At 41.4% G+C, this 24,221-nt stretch overlaps 1 protein-coding gene across 1 annotated transcript in view; it reads left to right on the top strand.

Moving 5' to 3' along the window:
* Nucleotides 1–944: 944 nt before the first annotated feature.
* LOC115105306 (BRCA2-interacting transcriptional repressor EMSY-like) overlaps nt 945–24,221 on the top strand; it is a 32,207-nt gene continuing 8,930 nt past the window's right edge. The window contains 16 exon segments of the mRNA XM_029627200.2: nt 945–1,146; nt 1,963–2,037; nt 4,161–4,269; nt 4,413–4,512; nt 4,647–4,721; nt 4,856–5,031; nt 5,244–5,399; nt 5,606–5,865; nt 6,330–6,573; nt 10,195–10,413; nt 10,604–10,753; nt 10,949–11,122; nt 17,806–17,942; nt 21,822–22,004; nt 22,535–22,739; nt 23,104–23,271. Coding sequence (XP_029483060.2) covers nt 1,144–1,146; nt 1,963–2,037; nt 4,161–4,269; nt 4,413–4,512; nt 4,647–4,721; nt 4,856–5,031; nt 5,244–5,399; nt 5,606–5,865; nt 6,330–6,573; nt 10,195–10,413; nt 10,604–10,753; nt 10,949–11,122; nt 17,806–17,942; nt 21,822–22,004; nt 22,535–22,739; nt 23,104–23,271 — 2,434 coding nt within the window. The 5' untranslated portion in view covers nt 945–1,143.

Consider the following 24,221-nt stretch of genomic DNA (forward strand, 5'->3'; position numbering starts at 1 on the left):
GGCAACAGGGTTTTACAGCTATTTATTTTCAAGAACTGAAGTTGAATTTCAATAGGCGAACAAGTGGTTACCTGGATAATACTTACTCACAAGGATTCCTAAATCATTGTTAAGAATAATGAAAATGACTGCAGTTTCTACTGGTCATTGTTTTCAGGCTGGTTGTATTTGTGCTAGCTTTTAGGTACCAAGTTAAATCTACCTACCCAACGCAACATTCTATTAAACTGTGTTATTTCACGTGTATCTTTTTGACACGCAAAGACCCAAAACGGCATTCAATAAAAAAATACGTCAAATAACACTATTTGATATGTTACATATAAGGTTTTAATTTTACTTGACGCATATTTTTTGACAAGCAAAGACCAAACGGCGTTTCATAGGAAAGTCAGAGCTCTATGCAGAGTTCAAAGCAACTTCGAGCTTTGGAACTCTTGTTTCCGACTTGAGTTGTTCAGGACAACTGGGAACTCGAACCAAAACGAGCTCGGAATTCCAAGCCGGGAATCGGTTTTTCCGATCATAAGATCATTGACGTCAATTTTTGACCGAGCATCAATTGGAATTCCGAGTTGGATGACCGTTTTCCCAGTCGGAGCTCGTTTTTTTGTTTGTTTCCAGTTGTTTGAACGCATTTGAAGTCAGCGATTTCTCAATTCCAGTTGTTTTGAACGCGGCAATTATACCCGAAGATGGTGGTACGAAGAACGTCAACAGTGACGTAAATGGTCCTAAAACTAGGGGTAGAAAAATCGCCTATTTGGATTGATGTCTGTGCATATCTTTATGAGTTTATTTTTAGAGGTCTTTAAATTATTATGTGTCTAATAAAAAATATTGGTGATGGCGATTCCTAACTGGATCCATATTTGTTCGAAACAATGGTGATAATTTCCAAGTTATGTGTCAATCAAATCCAGGCTTATGTTTAGACAGCATTATTTCAGGCCCAAGTGTTTTGGCGTCGTTCAATCATGGCGGAATGGAAGGTCTATTGAACTGAGGTGGATCCTCAGTAAAGAAAAACATGTATCTGCCATGTTTTGGCGGGTGCAACTGATTTTGGATTAATATGTAGCGAATCGCTTGATCCTGTAATTCAGGACTGTCATAACGACGTTGTACTCGTCTCAACACTGCATGGTAAATTGGAAGACGGGAAGTTCACTCCGAGCTAGCTGAATAACTTCGGTAACGAATCTAGCTAGCTTACTTGCTAGATTTTTCTGAGTGATGCTTGGACAATTTTAAATCGTTCATAACAGCAGATATGCAAACACAGTTTAACAAGATATTATACGAATATATACTGAGTTACACCCTTTAAAAATCCTTTAACCTGTAACTTTTCGTTCTTCTGCACTGATTGAAGTGGATTTAATAAGTGACATCAGTAAGGGATCATAGACTGACCAGGTGAAAACTGTAATGGAAAGAGCAGGTGTTCCTAATATTTTGTACACCGTGTATATTTGCTGTAATGTTTAAAGTTGGTAAGTTATATATGGCACCCTTTGGCTTCGGACCGCAACTTGGATCTAGACTAGGTAGATAGCTACAGTCGTATCGGGATGTGTGAGTCTCCATATTGCAATTACAGCTTCGCTAGTGTAAAGTTTAACAAGGAATGTTTCAACTAATCTATTCTTGGCGATATTTCTTTCGTTCTTGATTTGGAAGAAAAGTGTATTTTATAAATGTCAGTCCAGTTGCATGTGGTTCAAAAAAAAAAAAAATTCAAGTGAGGAATGCCTCATGCATGTGTGTCGGTCTTTGTTTTGGTTGCACTGTGACACGCTGTCACTTCTACGTGTGGCGGTGTCTCATAGAAACGAATCATTTCGGCAAAGATGTTGAGAAATGTGAGATGTCTGGCAGCCAAAATGACGAGGGAACTCCTGTCAGTGCAAAAGGTGGATTTAATATCTTTCTATATTATTATTGTTTCATTTTTTTTAGAGCCACCTGCAACTGGACACCCACATTTATGGTAACATTTTCTTCAGACTCGAGATACGACAAAAGCGTTGCCATGTAAGTTTCAAGTTAATGTCACATGCACAAGTACAGTGAAATGCCTATCTTGCAAACTCAAAACCCATCAATTCAATAATCAATAACAATGCATTACTAGAAAAAAAGTGTTTCTCCTTATTGCAGCCAAACAGTAGCCTATGTACAACCTTATATTTCTCACGGGCTTCTTCATTAACAAACAATGGCTCCCTTGACAGAGGTCACTCTTAAAATGATACTTTTATCAAAAACTACAGATTTTAGCAACCAAAGTAAAGCTTGCAGTTACACAGGACAAACCATAGGTACAAGGAAAGCATGAAATAATGGACATCGACTGGTAGACTCGATGTAGTCAGTGGTACACTCCACTGACACTCATCGCAACTAAACTCTGTTGGAAGGAGTTGAATTAACTAAGCTAAGAGATCCTGAACCCAATGATCTGTCGATCCTATTTGTGGTCCGAAGCTAGGCACCCGTAAGCTAGACCCATAGGCAAAGTTAAACCATAAATCTATGCACAAGGACGACATTTAACAATTTCCATTGAACATTTTACAAAACACATTTACTTGAATAACAGTGCAGATGCAAAGTTTGAAGTCGCTCTGGATAAGAGCGTCTGCTAAATGACTTAAATGTAACAGAATGACGGCACATACCGTCAAACTTTGCATCTGTTATTCAAGTTAATGTGTGTTTGTAAAATGTTCTGTGGAAATTGTTAAAAGTAGTCAATGTGCATAGAGTTGTATGGTTTGTGTTAACTTTCCAATCCTTGGATTTTGTTTGGCATACATTTCAAAGGGGGAAATCAGAAGCTCACCATCATTCTGTTACTGTGTAATTGCCCCTAGGCTACTGAAAGAGCTAGCCAACTAGCTATGTAATTGATGTCTAAATGGTAGCATTATAGCTAACCCTAATTTTTGGCTTATTTAAGCCTCTTACTGAAAGCATGGTCAGCAGGTTCCAACTCAGGAAATAAGCGTACTCATAAAATACCTTTAGGTTATTTGGCTTGTTTCAATCTAGCTTCGGACAGCAACTAGGATCTTGACGGGACATTATGCTAGTTGCAGTCCGAAGCTAGTATCAATGCGACCTGTACGCTCTCGTTGGCTGGCCCTCGCTTCATACTCGTCGCCAAACCCACTGGCTCCATGTGATCTACAAGACCCTGCTAGGTAAAGTCCTCCCTTATCTCAGCTCTCTGGTCACCATAGCATCTCCCACCTGTAGCACACGCTCCAGCAGGTATATCTCTCTAGTCACCCCCAAAACCAATTATTTCTTTGGTCGCCTCTCCTTCCAGTTCTCTGCTGCCAATGACTGGAACGAACTACAAAAATCTCTGAAACTGGAAACACTTATCTCCGTCACTAGCTTTAAGCACCAACTGTCAGAGCAGCTCACAGATTACTGCACCTGTACATAGCCCACCTATAATTTAGCCCAAACAACTACCTCTTTCCCTACTGTATTTTATTTATTTATTTTGCTCCTTTGCACCCCATTATTTTTTATTTCTACTTTGCACATTCTTCCATTGCAAATCTACCATTCCAGTGTTTTACTTGCTATATTGTATTTACTCTGCCACCATGGCCTTTTTTTGCCTTTACCTCCCTTATCTCACCTCATTTGCTCACATCGTATATAGACTTGTTTATACTGTATTATTGACTGTATGTTTGTTTTACTCCATGTGTAACTCTGTGTCGTTGTATGTGTCGAACTGCTTTGCTTTATCTTGGCCAGGTCGCAATTGTAAATGAGAACTTGTTCTCAACTTGCCTACCTGGTTAAACAAAGGTGGGAAAAAAAAAAAAATCCTGATTTGGAAGCTGCTGGCCGTGCTTGTTTATAGGAACATCCAGAATTGAAGAAACTCATATTTCAAATTAAGGATTTGTATTGTATGGATAATCTGGAACACATTTTTATTGTAACCCTGGACAAGCACACCTGATTCAACTTGTCAACTAATCGTCAAGCCCTGAATGAGCTGGGTTTTTCCAGGGCTACAACAAAAATGTGTACCCTTTGGGATACTTAAGGACGAGGGTTGGGAAACACTGATCTAGAAGATGACATATGTGCCATGTCGTCTCCTCTTCTGCTCACTCTAAATGTAGTTGATGATTCAGCAGGTGAAACCGCATCTGACCGGCACCATGCCTGTGGTGTGGCCCACCCTCCTTGACCTGGGCAGGGATGAGTGTAAGAGAATTCTCCGTAAACTTGGTAAGACCCTTTCAACTTCTCCGGCCTCTCTGGCTTGCCTCATGCATTAAGTGACATGTCACTTTCAAAGGACCCAAAATGTTACTGATGTTTCAGAGTGAAAGCAAAGTTGTTTTTAATGATAGCCTGTATTGCTTCAACAGAGCTGGAGGCGTACGCCGGCGTAATCAGTGCTTTGCGAGCCCAAGGCGACCTCACCAAGGACAAGAAGGACCTCCTCGGAGAACTCACTAAAGTCCTCAGGTAAACCCGCAGTCACTATTTTTTTCCCATTGCTAGAGGAACCTAGGAAATATGGGTCCCTTTGTAAAAACAAACTTTGCATGTGACTTAATTGCTCATTCTTACTTAGCTAATTGTATGGTTGTCTCCCACAGCATTTCAACAGAGCGTCATCGTGCCGAGGTCCGTAGGGCCGTCAATGATGAGCGCCTTACTACCATTGCCTATCAGTAAGTCATGTTAACCCCCCCCCCCCCCCCCCAAGATGATCAATACTAAAACTACATACACATTATGACTTACTACCAAATACTAGTACACTCATCAGTCCATCAATTTACCATGACAATTCTCTTTTTCACAGCATGTCGGGTCCCAACAGCTCCTCAGAGTGGTCCATCGAGGGACGTCGGCTGGTCCCCTTGATGCCCAGACTGGTCCCCCAGACGGCGTTCACCGTGACTGCCAACTCAGTGGCCAACGCCACAGCCAATCAGAATGCTTCTCTCTTGCTGCCTGCGGAAACTGGAAATAAAGAAGGTAAGATCACCGACAGCTCAAGGTGGAAATTGCCCTTATCCACAGGTTTAGGATCAGATTACTTTACTCCTAATCATAACTGGAGGGATATTGGAGATAAAAAAATATACCTGCAGGATCAACGGAAGGGGGAGGAAGACTATAAATGATCAATGACTTATCTCTCCTTATAGTGTATTTTTATATGAAGTATGGTTGTTTTTTGTTTGCAGTGGTTGTTTGCTACTCCTACACAACCACCACGTCCACCCCCACCAGTGCCACGGCGCCCAGCGGCAGTGCAACAGCCACGGTGAAATCGCCCCGTCCGGCCAGCCCTGCCTCCAACGTGGTGGTGCTGCCCAGCGGGAGCACTGTCTATGTGAAAAGTGAGTGTCAGAACAGAGGTTCCATGTTTGTTTATTCCTTTACTTTGGAAAGAAAAATAACTGTTTAAGAGCATTGCATTGGTTAAGGGTTCTCCGGTGTAACACTCCTTAAACAGATGCAGAACCTCTTAATGTATCAATACATTTTTTTGTCTCAAATTTCATTTGTCTCTGTCTGTATCCCTCTGTTAAACTCTCACTCCCAGGCGTTAGCTGCTCTGACGAGGATGAGAAGCCACGCAAGCGGAGGCGGACCAACTCCTCGAGCTCCTCCCCTGTGGTGCTGAAGGAGCTGGCCATAGTTGCCCCTCCCTTGTCCAAGACCATCACCGTGCCAGTAAGCGGCAGCCCCAAGATGAGCAACATCATGCAGAGCATCGCCAACTCGCTGCCACCGCACATGTCCCCCGTCAAGATCACCTTCACCAAGCCCACCACCCAGACTACCAACACCACCACGCAGAAGGTGAGCAGGAGAGAACTGTCCGTAATTCGTAAGAAAGCCTCTTGTTCTATAATCAGAGTCAATATAGTGAGTTGTGAGACAAATACTATAGGAATGTTTGAATATGTTTTGTATGATCGTAATTATTGCATAATGACTGCGAACTTGATGTGCAAGTGATTTTGTACATACACTGAACAAAAATATAAAGCAACAATTTTAAAAGATTTTACTACGTTACTGTTCATATAAGGAAATCGGTCAATTGAAATTCATTCATTAGGCCCTATGTATTTTAATTGACTGACCTGGGGCCCCACAAAAGGGCTTTATTATAGATAGAAATACCCCTCAGCGCACCCCCCCAGACAATCCCATTTTTTATTTCAGCCTACACTTTACATGATGCGTTACTATTTTTGTTCAGTATATGAACTTGATTGTACGTGGCTGTATAACTTACTGTATAATATATGATTTGTCAGGTAATCATTGTGACGACCTCTCCAAGCTCCAACTTCGTTCCCAACATCCTGTCCAAGTCTCATTCGCACAACTACGCGGCGGCCATGTCAAAGCTGGTTTCCACCTCCATGCTGACCTCGGCCAGCCAGAAACAGACGGTGTTCATCCCGGCCAGCTCAAGTCCCTCCTTGGCCCCCAACACGATCGCTGTGACCACCGTGGTCTCCTCCAGCCCGTCTGTGCTCATGTCGACCATAGCGCAGAGTAGGTTTGAGTGTCCCGCAATTTCACATTTTACTAGTCACATACACATTTAGCAGATGTTATTGCGTGTGCAGAGAAATGCTTGTTTTCCAACAGTGCAGTAGTATCTGAGTGCCTTAGTATCTAAAAACGATTCACAACAATAAATCTAAAAGTAAAAGAATGGAATATATACAGTTGAAGTCGAAAGTTTACATACACTTAGGTTGGAGTCATTAAAACTCGTTTTTCAACCACTCTACAAATGTCTTGTGAACAAACTATAGTTTTGGCATGTCAGTTAGGACATCTACTTTGTGCATGACACAAGTAACACATTTTGTTTTTGTAAATGGCAAGTTAAATGGTCAAAGACTGTCCAAATATGGCTGGACCATTTCAGATCGTCAGTGATGTGTATGCCGAGGAACTTAAGGTTTCCACCTTCTCCACTGTGGTTCTTTCGACGTGGATATGGGTGTGCTCCTTCTGCTGTTTCCTGAAGTCCACGATCAGCTCTTTTGTTGACGTTGAGTGAGGTTATATTCCTGGCACCACTCTCCCAGGGCCCTCACCTCCTCCCTGTAGGCTGTCTCGTCATTGTTGGTAATCAGCCCTACTACGTTTGTGTCGTCTGCAAACTTGCTTCATGATTGAGTTGGAGGCCTGCGTGGCCATGCAGTCATGGGTGAACAGGAAGTACAGGAGGAGGCTGAGCACCCACCCTCGTGGGGTGCCAGTATTGAGGATCAGCGAAGTGAAGGTGTTGTTTCCTACCTTCACCACCTGGCGGGGGCATGTCAGGAAGTCCAGGATCCAATTACACAGGGCAGGGTTCAGACCCAGGGCCCCTGGCTGATGAGCTTGGAGGGTACTATGGTGTTGAATGCTGAGCTTGTAGTCAATGAACAGCATTCTTACATAGGTATTCCTCTTGTCCAGATGGGATAGGGCAGTGCGATGGTAATTGCATCGTCTGTGGCTTTATTGGGGCGGGAAGCAAATTGAAGTGGTTCTAGTGTCAGGTAAGGTAGAGGTGATATGATCCTTAACTAGCCTCACAAAGCACTTCGTGATGACAGAAGTGAGTGCTACAGAAGTGATAGTACAATAGATGTTAAATGTGTTCCTTCCAGCAGTGTACAACAGATGTCAGTTGAATTGAAGAGTTTTACTCAGGATATATTAACAGCCTTCGCCAAATTAGGGAAAGCGTTTGTTGTAGCTACCAAGACCGTTTTATATACAGTACCATTCAAGCGTTGGTCAAATAGCCCTTACACAGTCTCGAGGTGTGTTGGGTCATTGTCCTGATGAAGTACAAATTGTAGTCCCACTAAGCCCAAACCAGATGGGATGGCATATCGCTGCAGAATGCTGTGGTAGCCATGCTGGATAGGTGTGCCTTGTATTTTAAATAAATCACTGACAGTGTCACCAGCAAAGCACCATCACACCTCCCCTCCATGCTTCATGGTGGGAACCACACATGCGGAGATCATCCGTTCACCTACTCTGTATCTCACAAAGACACGTTTGGAACCAAAAATCTCACATTTGGCATCAGAGCAAAGGACAGATGTCTACCGGTATAATGTCCATTGCTCATGTTTCGTTTCCTGGACTAAGCCACTCTCTTCTTTTTGTTGGTGTCCTTTTAGTAGTGGTTTATTTGCAGCAATTTGACCATGAAGGCCTGATTCACGCAGTCTCCTCTGAACAGTTGATGTTTTTACTTGATCTTTCAATCATTTATTTTGGCTGCAATTTCTGAGGCTGGTAAATCTGATGAACTTAGCCTCTGCATCAGACGTAACTCTGGGTCCTGCTTTCCTTTGGCGGTCCTCATGAGAGCCAGTTTCATCATAGCGATTAATGGTTTTTGCGACTGCACTTGAAGAAACGTTCAAAGTTCTGAATTGACTGACCATGTCTTAAAGTAATGATGGATTGTCATTTCCTTTTGCATATTTGAGCTGTCCTTGCAATAATATGTTCTTGGTCTTTAACCTTGTGGTAATCTTCTGTATGCCACCCCAACCTTGTCACAAAACATCTGATTATGCTCAAACACATTAAGAAGGAAAGAAATTCCACAAATTAACTTTTATCAAGGCACACCGGTTAATTGAAATGCTTTCAAGGTGACTACCTCATGAAGCTGATTGACAGATTGCCAAGTGCGTGCAAAGCTGCTCTCAAGGCAAAGGGTGGCTACTTTGAAGAATCTCAAGTATATAAAATATATTTTGATTTTACACTTTTGGTTACTACATGATTCCATGTGTGTTATTTCATAGCTTGGATGTCTTTACTATTATTCTACAATGTAGAAAATTATTTTAAAAAATAATGGAAAAACTCTGGAATGAGTTGGTGTCCAAACTTTGGACTGGTGCTCGTTGAACATCTAATTCCAAAATCATAGGCATTAATATGGAATTGGGCCCCCCTTTGCTGCCGTAACAGCCTCCCCACTCTTCTGGGAAGGCTTTCCACTAGATGTTGGAACGTTGCTGCAGGGTCTTGCTTCCATTCAGCCACAAGCATTAATGAGGTTGGGCAATTAGGCTTGGCTCGCGGTCAGTGTTCCAATTCATCCGAAATGTTTTTGATGGGGTTGAGGTCAGGGCTCTGTGCAGGCCAATCAAGTTCTTCCACACTGATCTCAACAAACCATTTCTGTATGGACCTCGCTTTGTGCTCGGGGGCATTGTCATGCTGAAACAAGAGAGGGCCTTCCCGAAACTTGCCACAAATTTGAAGCACAGAATTGTCTAGAATGTCATTGTATGCTGTAGCGTTAAGATTTCCTTCTACTGGAACTAAGGGGCCTGGCCTGAACCATGAAAAACAGCCCCAGACCATTATTCCTCTCCCAACAAACTTTACAGTTGGCACTAAGCATTGGGGTAGGTGGTGTTCTCCTGGCATCATCCAAACCCTGATTTGTCTGTCTGACTGCCAGACGGTGAAGCGTAATTCATCACTTCAGAGATCACGTATCCACTGCTCCAGAGTCCAATGGCAGTGAGCTTTACGCCACTCCATCCGATGCTTTGCATTGCGCATGGTTATCTTATGCTTGTGTGCGGCTGCTCGGCCACGGAAACCCATTTCCTGAAGCTCCTGACGAACAGTTCTTGTGCTGACTTTGCTTCCAGAGGCAGTTTGGAACTCAGTAGTGAGTGTTGCAACCAAGGACAGACGATTTTGACGTGCTTCAGCACTCAGCGGTCCAGTTCTGTGAGCTTGTGTGTCCTACCACTTTGCATCTGAGCCGTTGTTACTCCTAGACATTTCCACATACTACACTTACAGTTGACCGGGGCAGTTCTAGCACTGCAGAAATGTAACAAAATGAATTGTTGAAAAGGTGGCATCCTATGACTTTGCCACTTTGACAGTTGCTGAGCTCTTCAGTAAAGGTATTCTACTGCCAATGTTTGTCTTTGGAGATTGCATGATTGTGCTCGATTTTATACACCTGTCAGCAACGGTGTGTGGCTGATATAGCTGATTCCACAAATTTGAGGAGATGTCCACATACTTTTGTATCCATCTATCTATTAAATACACATTTTAAACTGGAATTGTGCAACTTTGATTGGGACACTATTTCCTTTCCTCTCCCTGTACCAGGTGGCTCATCGGCAGGCGTGAAGGTGGCCTCTGCCAGGCTCCCCTCTCCTAAGACCATGGTGAGCTCTCCCACCCAGATTCTGTCCCAGTTCCCCAAGCAGCACCCGCAGTCCCCCAAGCAGCTGCAGCAGGGCTCCCCCATGGGGGCTGGCGCCATGGGCCAGGTCTCCAACACTCCCCCCAGCTCCAAGCCCATCATCCAGATCAAGCAGGAGTCAGGTGAGTACAGGGCGTAAACCCCAAACCCACTGGCGTTAGTACTCTACACTGAGTTTCCCATCGTCTTTCTAATGAGTGTGCAATGTTTCATTTTCTGGACCTTCTCGCCTGAACTAAGTGTGCAGAAAATCTGCAGTGAGGACAAATATGTGACCTATGTAATTACTTACTTGTCTAATTGTTCCTATAGGTGTAAAAATCATCACCCAGCAAATGCAGCCCAGTAAGATCCTGCCCAAGCCCTCCTCTGCAGGCATGCCCAGCAGCAGCTCCTCCCCCATCATGGTCGTCAGTAGCAACGGGGCCATCATGACCACCAAGCTGGTGTCCCAGCCCACAGGTGTAATTTCTCATAGAAAACTCACTAAACAGACAGAACTCTCGTCCAAGCATGTATATAATACTCAATTAAGTTAATTGGTTAGGTGTTGTTCTGTGTGCTTTTATATACTATCTATAGATATTGATGTGGTGAAAGAAGACTGTGCCAAGCAAGGCCCTACTTAAATTGAGGAAAAACATTGTTTTTGTTCAGGCACCCAGGCCTCTTACTCGAGGCCCGCCATGAGCTCCACGATTGGAGCCAGGATGGCAACGTCGGCCAGTGGTGCCACCTATGTCAAGACCACCAGTGGCAGTATCATCACGGTGGTCCCGAAGACTCTAGCCACACTGGGCGGCAAGATCATCAGCAGCAGCATTGTGTCTGGTGAGACTGGTATTATTATTTTTATACAGTTTAGGGGTGTGAAAGTTTAAACATTTAAACATAATTGTCATCTTTAATTTGAAGACAAAATCCCAACTGAAAAACATATCAAATTCTATTCACAGTGCAGTTATCACAAAACTATCATAAAACAGGTCCCGATTAACATCATAGGAAAAAAAGTTAAATAAACAAATACTTAAAACTAGTTAGGGATAGGCCGGGACGCAAATGTCTCAACTGGCCAATTGCCAGGGAAAATGCAGAGCGCCAGATTCAAATAAAGTACTATGAAATTCAAACTTTCATTAAATCACACATGTAAGATACTCAATTAAAGCTACACTCGTTGTGAATCCAGCCAACATGTCAGATTTTAAAAATGCTTTTCGGCGAAAGCATAAGAAGCTATTATCTGATAGCCTGCACCATCTGCACCAGCAGTAAACAAAGGAGTTAGCATATTTCAACCCTGCAGGCGCTACACAAAACGCTGAAATAAAATATAAAACATGCATGAAATAAAATATAAAACATGCATTACCTTTGACGAGTTTCTTTTGTTGGCACTCCAATATGTCCCATAAACATCGCAATTGGTCCAAAATATCCATTTATAAAGTGTGTTTGATCCAGAAAAAAACGGCTTACAAAAAAACGCAACGTCACTACAAAATATTTCAAAAGTTGCCTATAAACTTTGCCAAAATATTTCAAACTACTTTTGTAATACAACTTTAGGTATTTTTAAACGCTAATAATCGATCAAATTGTATACGGGGCAATCTGTGTTCAATACAGGAATGAAAACAAACCAGCGCCACTTCACGTCTTGCACAACTCACAAAAGTGTACCCAGTTCCTAGTTGGCCTACTTCATTGCACAAAGGAATAACCTCAACCAAATTCCAAAGACTGGGGACATCCAGTTGAAGTGGTAGGAACTGAAAACAGGTTCCTAAGAAATATCCCTTGGCAATAACAAGTCAAGGAACAGAGAGAGAGGCAAAAAAAATATGAACAGTTAGTCCTCAGGGTTTTGCCTGCTACATAAGTTCTGTTATACTCACAGACATGATTCAAACAGTTTTAGAAACTTCAGAGTGTTTTCTATCCAAATCTTATATTATTGGCATGAGTAACAGGAAGTTGAAATTGGGCACGCTATTTATCCAAAAGTGACAATTCTGCCCCCTAGCCCCAAGAGGTTAAATTAACCCAACAGAGCTGTAACTTTAAGAGGAGAATATATAGTTTTTTCTACTTTATTAATGCACGAGGGAGAGAAGCAGCAGAGTTACTCACACCATGTGGTGAGTAACAAGGGGTGCCGGGAGGGGCAACTAAGCCGACTCGTGCTGGCAGACTAACTTATTGCTAGTTAGTTATCATCTCATCTGATTACATAGTGTCTGTCTTGACTGCATCAAACCGAGAGAAGTTAGCTAGCTTGCACTAGCTAGGCGTATTTAGACAGTACCAGTCAAAAGTTTGGACACACTGACTCATTCCAGGGTTTTTATGGAATCATGTAGTAACCAAAAAATTGTTCAATCAAAATATATTTTATATTTGAGATTATTCAAAGTAGCCACCCTTTGCTTGATGACAGCTTTGCACACTCTTGGCATTGTCTCAACCAGCTTCATGAGGGAGTCACCTGTAATGCATTTCAATTAACCTGTCTATGACTCAACCCCGTTTCGCTAGCGGAACCCCTCGCCAACAGCCAATGAAATTGCAGGGCACCAAATATAAATCAACATAAATCTCATAAATCAAATTTCTCAAACATACAAGTATTAGGCACCATTTCAAAGATACAATTCTCGTTAATTAGTCTGATTTAAAAAATGCTTTACAGCGAAAACTCCACAAACGATTATGTTAGGTCACCAGCAGCTCACAGAAAAACCCAGCCATTTTTTCCAGCCAAAGAGAGGAGTCACAAAAAGCACAAATAGAGAGAAAATTAATCACTAACCTTTGATGATCTTCATCAGATGACACTCATTGGACTTCATGTTACACAATACATGTATGTTTTGTTTGGTAAAGTTCATATTTATATCCCAAAATCTTAATTTACATTGGCGTGTTACGTTCAGTAGTTCCAAAACATGCAGTGATATTGCAGAGAGCCACATGAATTCACAGAAATACTCATAATAAATGTTTATGAAAATACAACTATTTATACATGGAATTTTATATACACTTCTCCTTAATGCAACCGCTGTGTCAGATTTCAAAAAAAAATTACGGAAAAAGCATAATCTGAGAACGAGGCTCAGAGCCCAAACCAGCCAGAGAAATATCCGCCATGTTGGGTAGTCAACATTAGTCATAAATAGCATTATAAATATTCACTTACCTTTGATCTTCATCAGAATGCACTCCCAGGAATCGCAGTTCTACAATAAATGCTTGTTTTGTTCGCTAATGTCCATTTATGTCCAAATAGCTTATTTTGTTAGGGCGTTTGGTAAACAAATCCAAAAGCGCGTTCTGGTCCAGCCGGACAAAAAGTTCAAAACGTTATATTACAGGTCGAACAAACTTGTCAAAGTATAGAATCAATCTTTAGGATGTTTTTATCATAAATGTTCAATAATGTTCCAACCGGAGAATTCCATTGTCTGTAGAAAAGCAATGGAACGAGAGATACCTCATGTGAAAGCGCGTGACTGAGAATGAGGCTGCAGGCAGACCCCTTAGTCAAACAGCTCTCATCCGGCCCCCCTTCACAGGAGCAGCCTGAAACAACGTTCTAAAGACTGTTGACATCTAGTGGAAGCCTTAGGAAGTGCAACATAACCAATATCCCACTGTGAATTCGATAGGGGTGAGTTCAAAAACTACAAACCTCAGATTTCCCACTTCCTGTTTGGATTTTTTCCCAGGTATTTGCCTGCCACATGAGTTCTGTTATACTCAGACATCATTCAAACAGTTTTAGAAAATTCATTGTTTTCTATCCAATAATAATATAATAATATGCATATATTAGCATCTGGGACTGAGTAGGAGGCAGTTCACTCTGGACACGCTATTCATCCAAAAGTGAAAATGCTGCCCCCTATCCCAAAGAAGTTAACCTCTAGCGACGAGCAATCCCGTATCCGGGAGCGTAATCATAGCCTCAAGCGTATTACCATAACGCAACGTTTCCTATTCATGAAAATCGCAAATGAAATGAAATAAATATATTGAAACACAAGCTTAGCCTTTTGTTAACAACACTGTCAACACTGTCACTTACAAACGCTTGTAAGTGACAGATTTTCAAAATATGCGTTACAGCCAATGCTAGACAAGCATTTGTGTAAGTTTAGCATGGCATAATGCTATGCTAGACTGTGCTGGCAGCAGGCAACATTTTCACAAAAATAAGAAAAGCAACCAAATTAAATAATTTACCTTTGAAGAACTTCAGATGCTTTCACTCAGGAGACTCCCAGTTAGATAGCAAATGTTCCTTCTTTCCAAAAATAATATTTTTGGAGGCGAAAAACGTCACTTTTTTTCATCCTGCTTGGCTGAGAAATCGACCGAAAATACTTCAACTATAACGGCAAACTTTTTTCAAAATTTGCTCCATAATATCGACAGAAACACGGCAAACGTTGTTTAGGATCCATCCTCAGTGTTTTTAACATATGTTTTCAATAATATATCCTTGGAGGCAGTTGGTTTCTCATAAGAAACTATTGGAAAAATGGCTACCTCTGTATTTTACGCAACGTTTTCTCTGGGAGACACCATGCGTCCACTCGCCCGATATGGTCTCTTACAGCCATTCTCCAATGGAAATGCCTAAAAAGACGTCACAATGCTGCAGACACCTTGGGGAAAACGTAAGCTGACTCCTAGCTCCTTCACGGCCATATAAGGAGTCATTGGCATGAGGCTGTTTTAAAAAATGCGGCACTTCCTGATTGGATCTTTGTCTGGCCTGTAACATCAGTTCTGTGGCACTCACAGACAATATCTTTGCAGTTTTGGAAACGTCAGTGTTTTCTTTCCAAAGCTGTCAATTATATGCATAGTCGAGCATCTTTTCGTGACAAAATATCTTGTTTAAAACGGGAACGTTTTTCATCCAAAAATTAAAATAGCGCCCCCTATATCCAAGAAGTTAACAGGTGTGCCTGTTAAAAGTTAATTTGTGGAATTTCTTTCCTTATCTTAGAACTACCCATCCCGGATCCGGTATTAGCAACCGCTGAATAGCATAGCGCAACAGTCAAAAAATATTACTAGAAAATATTCATATTCATGAAATCACAAGTGAAATATAGCGAAACACAGCTTAGCCTTTTGTTAACCTGTTGCCTCTACTTGGGACGCTTGCGTCCCAACTAGAGCTCTGGAAATGCAAATGCGCTACGCTAAATGCTAATAGTATTAGTTAAAACTCAAAAGTTCATTAAAATACACATGCAGGGTATCAAATTAAAGCTACACTCGTTGTGAATCCAGGCAACAAGTCCGATTTTTAAAATGCTTTTCGGCGACAGCATGAGAAGCTATTATCTGATAGCATGCACCAATACACTACAACAGAAAAGCACAGCAGGGGACGTAAACAAAATAATTAGCATTTCGGCGTTACACAAACCACACAATAAAATAGAAAACAGTCATTACCTTTCACCATCTTCTTTGTTGGCACTCCTAGATGTCCCATAAACACTATTGGGTCTTTATTTCGATTAAATCGGGCCATATAAAGCCAAGATATCGTTATATGTAGACTGTGTGATAAACGAAAAAAACAGCGATTTCACAACGTAACGTCATTTTTTAAAATTCAAAAGTAGACGATAAACTTTCACAAAACACTTGAAATACGTTTGTAATGCTACTTTAGGTATTAGTAAACGTTAATAAGCGATAAAAATCATCCGTGGCGATGTAAATATCATTAGCTGTCGTCTTGGAAAAAATTTCAGGAGAGAGCTCTTCCGGAATGATCTGGGCGGAGACCGGAGGTAAGCGGTGCCCCTCTTTCGGTTCAACCAAGAATCAAAGATGATTAAATTCACAAGACTCTAGACAACATGGGGATGCTGTGGGAGTTGAATGCTCGGTCTTATCTAATTCGGCTCACTGTTAACAATTGCTGGAAGTGGCGCAAGGATATTTATTTCCATTTTCTGTGATCAGGTTTTCCTGCGCTTTCCGATGTAACGCACGTTATGTAATAGCCACAGTCGTGATTTAACCAGTTTTAAAAACGTCCGAGGGTTTCCTATCCACACATTCTAACCATATGAACGTACTATATTCCTGGCATGAGTAGCAGGGCGCTGAAATGTTGCGCGATTTTTAACAAAATGTTTAAAAAAGTAGAGGGTCGACTGAAGAGGTTAATCACCCTGTCGTCTCAGATTTTGAAATGATGCTTTACAGCGAAAGCAATACAAGCGTTTGTAAGTTTATAGATAGCCTAGCATAGCATTATGTACACTTAGCATCAGGAAGCTTGGTCACGAAAATCAGAAAAGCAATCAAATTAACCGTTTACCTTTGATGATATTCGGATGTTTTCACTCACGAGACTCCCAGTTACACAACCAGTTACACAATCATTCCTCAGGTAGTTTATAAAATATATATTCGATAATATATCAACAGAGTGTGTAGGTTTTTCAATAGCAGCGGGAGGAACAATGGCGGCTTCACTCTGTAGCGCAAAAACTCACTCTGAGAGCCCCCACCTATCCACTTACGCAATGTGATCTTTCACGCTCATTTTTTCAAAATAAAAGCCTGAAACTATGTCTAAAGACTGTTGACACCTTAGGGAAGCCAGAGAAAAGGGAATCTGGTTGATATCCCTTTAAATGGAGGATAGGCATGCAAAGGAACAGAAGGGTTTCAAAATAAAAGGGCACTTCCTGATTGGATTTTCCTCAGGGTTTTGCCTGCAATATCAGTTATGTTATACTCACAGACAATATATTGACAGTTTTGGAAACTTTAGAGTACTTTCTATCCTAATCTGTCAATTATATGCATATTCTAGCATCTGGTCCTGAGAAATAGGCCGTTTACTTTGGGAACGTTGTTTTTTCAAACATAAAAATAGTGCCCCCTAGCTTCAAGAGGTTAAAGGAACATAACGTTTAAAAAAATATTGGAATTTACCTTAGTGTTACTAGAGTTGCAAAGAGAAGTAATATAACCAGTAACGTTTACATGATTTTGGAAGCTTTCAAGGATTTGGGGTAATTGTCATAAAATGTCAAATATTTTTTTTAATATGAAAAATAGAATCACAAAGCTGTGAAACAGTATCTAATGTATAACTTATTACCATTGCTGTTTAATACAAATATTTCTGTGTGTGTTATTTTAGTACATAATATCTTTGTTGTAAATGCTTTGGGCCCTAACTAGTGAAGAAACTCATGGACACATATATATATAAAATATATTAATACATATTTTAAAAAGTTAAGTAATTTACCAACGTTTACATAGGTTACCAATATTATCTGTTAATCACCAAAAAATAATTTAAATTCTGATAATATTGATAAATTACCAGGTGTTTTGCAACCCTCAGTGTTACCAATTCTGACAGACAATTCTGCAACTGAATGTTCAAATTATAGTGACCTTAAACGGTTGTGTTTTGGCAAACCTTTTAGATCTTCTTTGCCCCTCCATTGCAGGTACAACAACTAAGATCACCACCATTCCCATGACATCCAAGCCCAATGTTATCGTGGTGCAGAAGACTACTGGCAAAGGAACGACCATCCAGGGTCTGCCTGGCAAGAATGTGGTCACCACATTATTGAACGCAGGGGTCAGTTAAACATATTTCTTATTATTAATTAAGCTATTTTGTGATGTTACATTTTTATCTAGATTTGTAATGATTTATTTCAGAATCTTTCAAATGTATTGACCCGACAACTTATTTTAGGTTTACAGGTAGTTCTAGTTTAGCCTTTCCGTCTGATCAGTCTATTGCTTTAAGCTTCATATTATACGTGAAGGTTTTTCATTTTAGTCATTTAGCAGACACTATTATTAATAGCGACTTAGATTAAGACAACCACGTCATAGTAAATCAGTGCTATTATCTTCTTGACGCTACCCATCCCGGTACCGGAATAATTGTCATCAGTAACCGCTGAATAGCATAGCGCCACAGTCAAATAATATTTCAAAAAAATATTCATATTCATGAAATCACAAGTGCAATATTGCAAAACACAGCTTAGCCTTTTGTTAATCCACCTGTCGTCTCAGATTCTGAAATTATACTTTACAGCGAAAGCAATCCGAGCGTTTGTAAGTTTATCGATAGCATAACATAACATTATGTACACTAATCATTAAGTAGCTAGGTCACGAAAATCAGAAAAGCAATAATAAAAAAATAGTTTACCTTTGATGATCTTCGGATGTTTTCACTCACGAGACTCCCAGTTACACAACAAATGTTCCTTTTGTTCCATAAAGATTATTTTTATACCCAAAATACCGACGTTTGTTTGTCGCATTATGTTCAGAAATCCACAGGAAAGAGCGGTCACAACAACGCAGACGTATATTCCAAATAATATCCATAATGTCCACAGAAACATGTCAAATGTTTTTTATAATCAGTCCTCAAGTTGTTTTAAAAATATATATTCGATAATATATCAACCGAGTGTGTAGCTTTTTCAATAACAGCGGGAGAAGCAATGACCGCTTTACTCAGTTGCGCAAAACTCACTCTGAGAGCCCTCACCTATCCACTTACGCAATGTGATCCTTCATGCTCATTTAAAAAAAAAAAAGCCTGAAACTATGTCAAAAGAATGTTGACACCTTAGGGAAGCCAGAGAAAAAGGAATCTGGTTGATATCCCTTTAAATGGAGGATAGGCATGCATAGGAACAGAGAGGTTTCAAAATAAGAGGCACTTCCTGATTGGATTTTTTTATCAGAAAAGACCAGTTTTGAAACTTTAGTGTTTTCTATCCTAATCTGTTGCATATTCTAGTGCAAGAAAGGCAAATGACTACTGCCCCCTTCACGCAAAAGGTTAAGAAAAGACCAGTGAAAGTGTTGGTGCAAGAAAGGCAAATGACTATGGTAGCGTCAAATGTCATCCCATTCCTGATATAGTGCACTACTTTTGACCAAGGCCCATAGGGCTCTGGTCAAAAGTAGTCCACTATATAGGGAAAAGGGTGCCATTTGGTACGTATGCTAATTATGGCTGTCAAAGTTAATGCTAGCTTTAATGCGTTACAATTTTAATGTCTTTCATTTTGTTGACGCCATTAACACATTTTTCTTAGTTTGACCCCCTGAAACCATCCTTATTTCAAATTCAAGCCCCGGCAGCCGATGCACTAGTTTGACAACTAGTTTACTAGCTAGCTACTTGTTTGACTGAATGATGGATAATGCTAGTAAATGGCTAATTCTATTTTAAAACCCTCCCAGGTGGCTCTCTGGATAAAAACCAAATTAATTTGTATCTACTGCAAGGCTGCATTTGTTTACCACCGAAGTACATTGAGTCTTTGTTATAATTTACAACCGAAACAGACGCCAGAAATACAAGTAACGTGAGCAATGTTGGACATCTTCGGCAGGCTAAGCTAGAAGAGTATGCACGCAGGAGGCCTGTGGACAAGTCGACGAGCAGCACATAAGCAATAGCCAAGTGGATAGCTACAGCTTGCAGGCCAGTCGACATTGTGGAGGATGAAGGCATGAGGGATATCATTCGGATCTCATCGAATGACTCAACATATGAGTTACTCTCGAGCCACAAGAATTCACAAGCTGTATGAAAGCGAGAGGGCTATGAAAGGAGTTGAAACATGCAGCGGCTGCTGTTCTCACTTGAGACCAATGGACTTTTTATTTATTTTTATTCTACCTCTATTTAACTAGTCAGTCAAGAATAAATTCTTATTTTCAATGGCAGCCTAGGAACAATGCCTTGTTCAGGGGCAAAACAACAGATTTTTACCTTGTCAGCTCAGGGATTCGATCTTGCAACCTTTCGGTTACAAGTCCAACGCTCTAATCACTAGGCTACCTGCCACCTACTTTGGTGAGTAACCACAACTACCTTGGGGTTACTGCGCATCACATCAGTGAAAACTGGACGCTGCATTCACACCCTCTGGCCATAATGAAGACAGAAGAGGCACAATGCTGAAACGTACGCCAAGTATTTCATGGATGTGGGAATCAGTGGGAACATTGAAAACAAAGTTACCACACTTTGCACAGACAGTGCATGGAACATGCGAGACATCTTCCTTTTGAACACCTGCCCTGCACCATGCACAGTCTCCAAAGGGCCATCAGTGTCCCTACAGAACAGCGGGTTTGACAATGCCCTAGCCAAATGCTGAATTATTTTTGGGCATTTCAAACACAACCCACCAAACGTTGCAGAACTAGGACAACAGCAAGTTGCAAATGGGCAAAAGGAGTCGTCACTTGCACAAGATGTCACAACAAGATGGAATTCCACTTTGCAAATGGTAAAGCGTGTCCACAGAAACCAACAACCACTGAGAAATGCACTGGCCGAACAGAAAACGGACGTCACCATGCCAACCACAGCTGAACTGGACAAACTGCAGAAGCTGGAGCCGCTACTGGAGCCCTGCCGGTTATCTTTATCTCACTGTTAGTGTTATAATAATATTTTGTGTGTGAGAGAGCTAGTGTGTAAATTGTGTGTGCGAGAAAGAGAGTGGTGTGCCTGTATTAGTCTCACAATTGACTGAAGTGATTTTGAATGATCTTCCATTTCAGGCATTTGACTGAACTACATTTCATGCTCAGTGGTGTTGCCTGCTTTGTGCCTGCTTTGTGCCATCTCCTTCGGGTGATGGAGAGCTCTGATGATGACTCTGCCTAAGTGGTAAGATTCATGCTGACATTCACAGCAGACCTCGAGAAATGCAAGGAAAACACCAACCTCACATGGATGAAGTACACCACAGCACTCGACCCAAGGTTTAAGGACCTGAAGTGCCTTTCCAGCCTGACGGGGGTGAGGTGTGGGCTTTGGTCAGCAACTTGCTGGAGGAAGACAGGCCTGCACAGCAACCTGATAAAGCAACAGAGTCAGAGCCTCCAAAGAATAAAGCTGGCCTTTTCTTGAGTTATTCTGAACCTGATGAAGAGGAGTCAATTGAGAAATATATGGGGTGTTTCAAAGCAGAGCCCAGCATCAACATGGAGGAATGTCCACTACAGTGGTGGTCATAGTATGCAGGTGCACACACCAGGCTGGCCTGCATTGCACCCAGGTACCTGGCAATGCCTGCCACATCAGTGCCTTGTTGTTTTCACTCTCTGGACATATCGTACAAAAGAAGAGAGCAGCTTTATCATCATGTCAACAGGCTTGTTTGACTTTGTAACTGGCTCAGTCAAAATAAATAGGAGGACGTCTGAAATGTATAGTCACAGGTTTATGTTCTGTGGAATTCATGACGTTCTTGGACAGGTTTTTGCTCTTTGTGTCCATAGAGACAGGTTTGTTTCTTAGAGCCAACCCACAATGTTTTGTGTTCGTCCCTTACATGCCTATAACTTTTTTTTAAATGGAAAAATCTTTATTTAGCACCAAATATGAGCAGAAATGAATCGCGATTCATTATTTTAATCGTTTGACAGCCCTAATCCTAATATGAATTATTCTGTGCCTTAGGGTGAGAAGACCCTACAGGGTGTTCCGGGGTCCAAGCCAGCCATCATCACAGCCTCCAGACCCATCACCAAGATGATTGTGACACAGCCCAAAGGCATGGGTTCCGGGGTGCAGCCCACCACCACCACCACCACCAAGATCATCCCCACCAAGATAGTGTACGGCCAGCAGGGCAAGACCCAGGTCAGTACCAGACCAGCGACGTCTCAGCCGGTGTAGGGGGAAGTTGCCCCTTGACGCTGGGTCTTGGGTCTGTTTTGTCTTTCCCCCGACTAATGGTTAGGACTGGTGGAGGGGAAACTGATCTTATATCTGTTTGTACCCAGGGGAAACTTCACCCCGTAGAGTTTCAGCCACCCAACAAGTAGTGTCAACAAGTGTGGAGTTTGCACTCAAAGCTCCTTTGTCTTGGATATATTTAAATCTCTGTCTTGAATTACCAATACATCAAGTCAGTGGAGCTATAATTCAACAAATCATTGCTGTAGCTTTAAGATACTAAGTCTCAACCACTTTATATAGGCACATGAATTAACTGTATGATGTAAAAAAAAAAGGAACACCAGCCAGGACACTTGACGATGTGCTCATCTCTGCTTTAAATTACGGAAAAAGTACAATAAAAAAAACACAATTTCCCTGGTGCCATTCTCTGAGACTATTCTACGTGTGTAATATTGAATGATGTTTATGAACCTTTTATGCCTCTCCAGGTGCTGATCAAGCCCAAGCCCATCTTCCAAACAGCGGTTGTGAGCGAGCAGACCAGGCAGCTGGTGAGCGAGAACCTGCAGCAGGCGTCCCGAGTGGCCGATGTGGGTCCTGCTTACGCACAGGAGAGGGCACTCAAGGATGAGTCGGGTGCCATCGCTGAGGGCAGGTCCCCGCCTGCCGAGGACTCAAACGGAAGCGGTCACGGTACGTTGCGTCACTCTACATCACAGAGCAAGAAATCCGTAATATAGTCTGCAGGCTAATTACGGGAACATCAGTCATGGTCAAGTTAAAACTGCTGTGTATAGCTCTTACATTGTGGTCTCACACAGCCGTTACTACTTCAGCCGTAGTATGAATAGTAGTACTAGTATTCAGCTAAGTTCAGCTAAGTTCAACATTTCCCTTCACTTTAAAGTTTTAAATGGTGGAAGGTCCACTCACATAATATAATTGTTTCAGTTCTTTCCTTCTACTTGAATGCCATGTCCAAATCGTCTGGAATCTAAAGGGAATTAACCCAATTTGATATAAAACATGAATTGTAATGGTTGTCATCTTGGATCAGACTCCCAGTCCGTAGTGCACATCTCCAGGGGGCAGGATTGGGCTGAGCAGCACGAGGTGTCGGTGGAGTCCAGCCCAACCATCATCTACCAGGACGTGTCTACGGGTGACATGTCTCAGTCGGCCACCTCGACCATCAAGGCCCTGCTGGAACTGCAGCAGACCACAGGTGACTGACCGTCGTCATCATGACAACTATCACGCCACTTACCAGGGTTGGGGTCAATTCCATTTAAATTCAGAAACTGAATTTATTGAATTCGAATTGGCCCTGCCACTAACTCTTCTCTCTCTCATGTGAACATTACATTTTAGTCATTAAGCATACACTCTACAGGGCACGAAATTATGACTTGTGCGGGGCAAGTAAATCAAATAATTGAAGGAGATCCAGAATATAGATTAAAAAAAGAATCACCCCAAAATCACTATCAAACAATTACTCCGATCAGAATTGGATCAGGTAGCGCACAGCAGGGGAGTGCATGGTTGACATTCTGAGTAAATTGCTTATATTCCTATTTGCCTATAGCCTATTTGAATAAATACGTTATAATTAACACAAAGCAAAATAACAATTTAGACAGAGGTAAGAGTCTTACCAAAGCAGTGCAAAATATCCAGTCTGAGAATTGTTTGTTGAGACATTTATTGGCTAAATTAAATTAGATCTGTATTTTTAATTGTGTGCTCCAAATTTAGTTTAAGATGGGTTATAAGGGTTTGTTGTAAAATAAATAACATCCGTCTATTTCAGTCATTTGTGGGCACTTGCGGTGGGCACTTGCCTAATTTTGGTCATTGCTGACATATACTGTATCCTGTTCAGAACTCTGTTCTGTTGAGACATTTTCTTTGGCCAAATTAAGTTCCATTTGTCATGCTGTGTTTGCGCAATATTATAGCCTGCTCCTATATTCGTTATAAACAATGGATTAACTTACTTTTGATATTACCCTAATAAAGTTCAGAAACATTTTGTAAAGGTTTGGTATGGCTATTAAGCTTTAGTTACTGCAAACCTGTGATATGAAGGCAGTGCGCACCAGCAATCCTATTGACTACCACAGTCGAATTTGAGATGACGAAGAATGTTTCAAGCCTACCAGAGTTACTCCT

The sequence above is a fragment of the Oncorhynchus nerka genome, linkage group LG22 (genome assembly GCF_034236695.1).
Source record: "Oncorhynchus nerka isolate Pitt River linkage group LG22, Oner_Uvic_2.0, whole genome shotgun sequence".
Lineage (NCBI taxonomy): Eukaryota > Metazoa > Chordata > Actinopteri > Salmoniformes > Salmonidae > Oncorhynchus > Oncorhynchus nerka.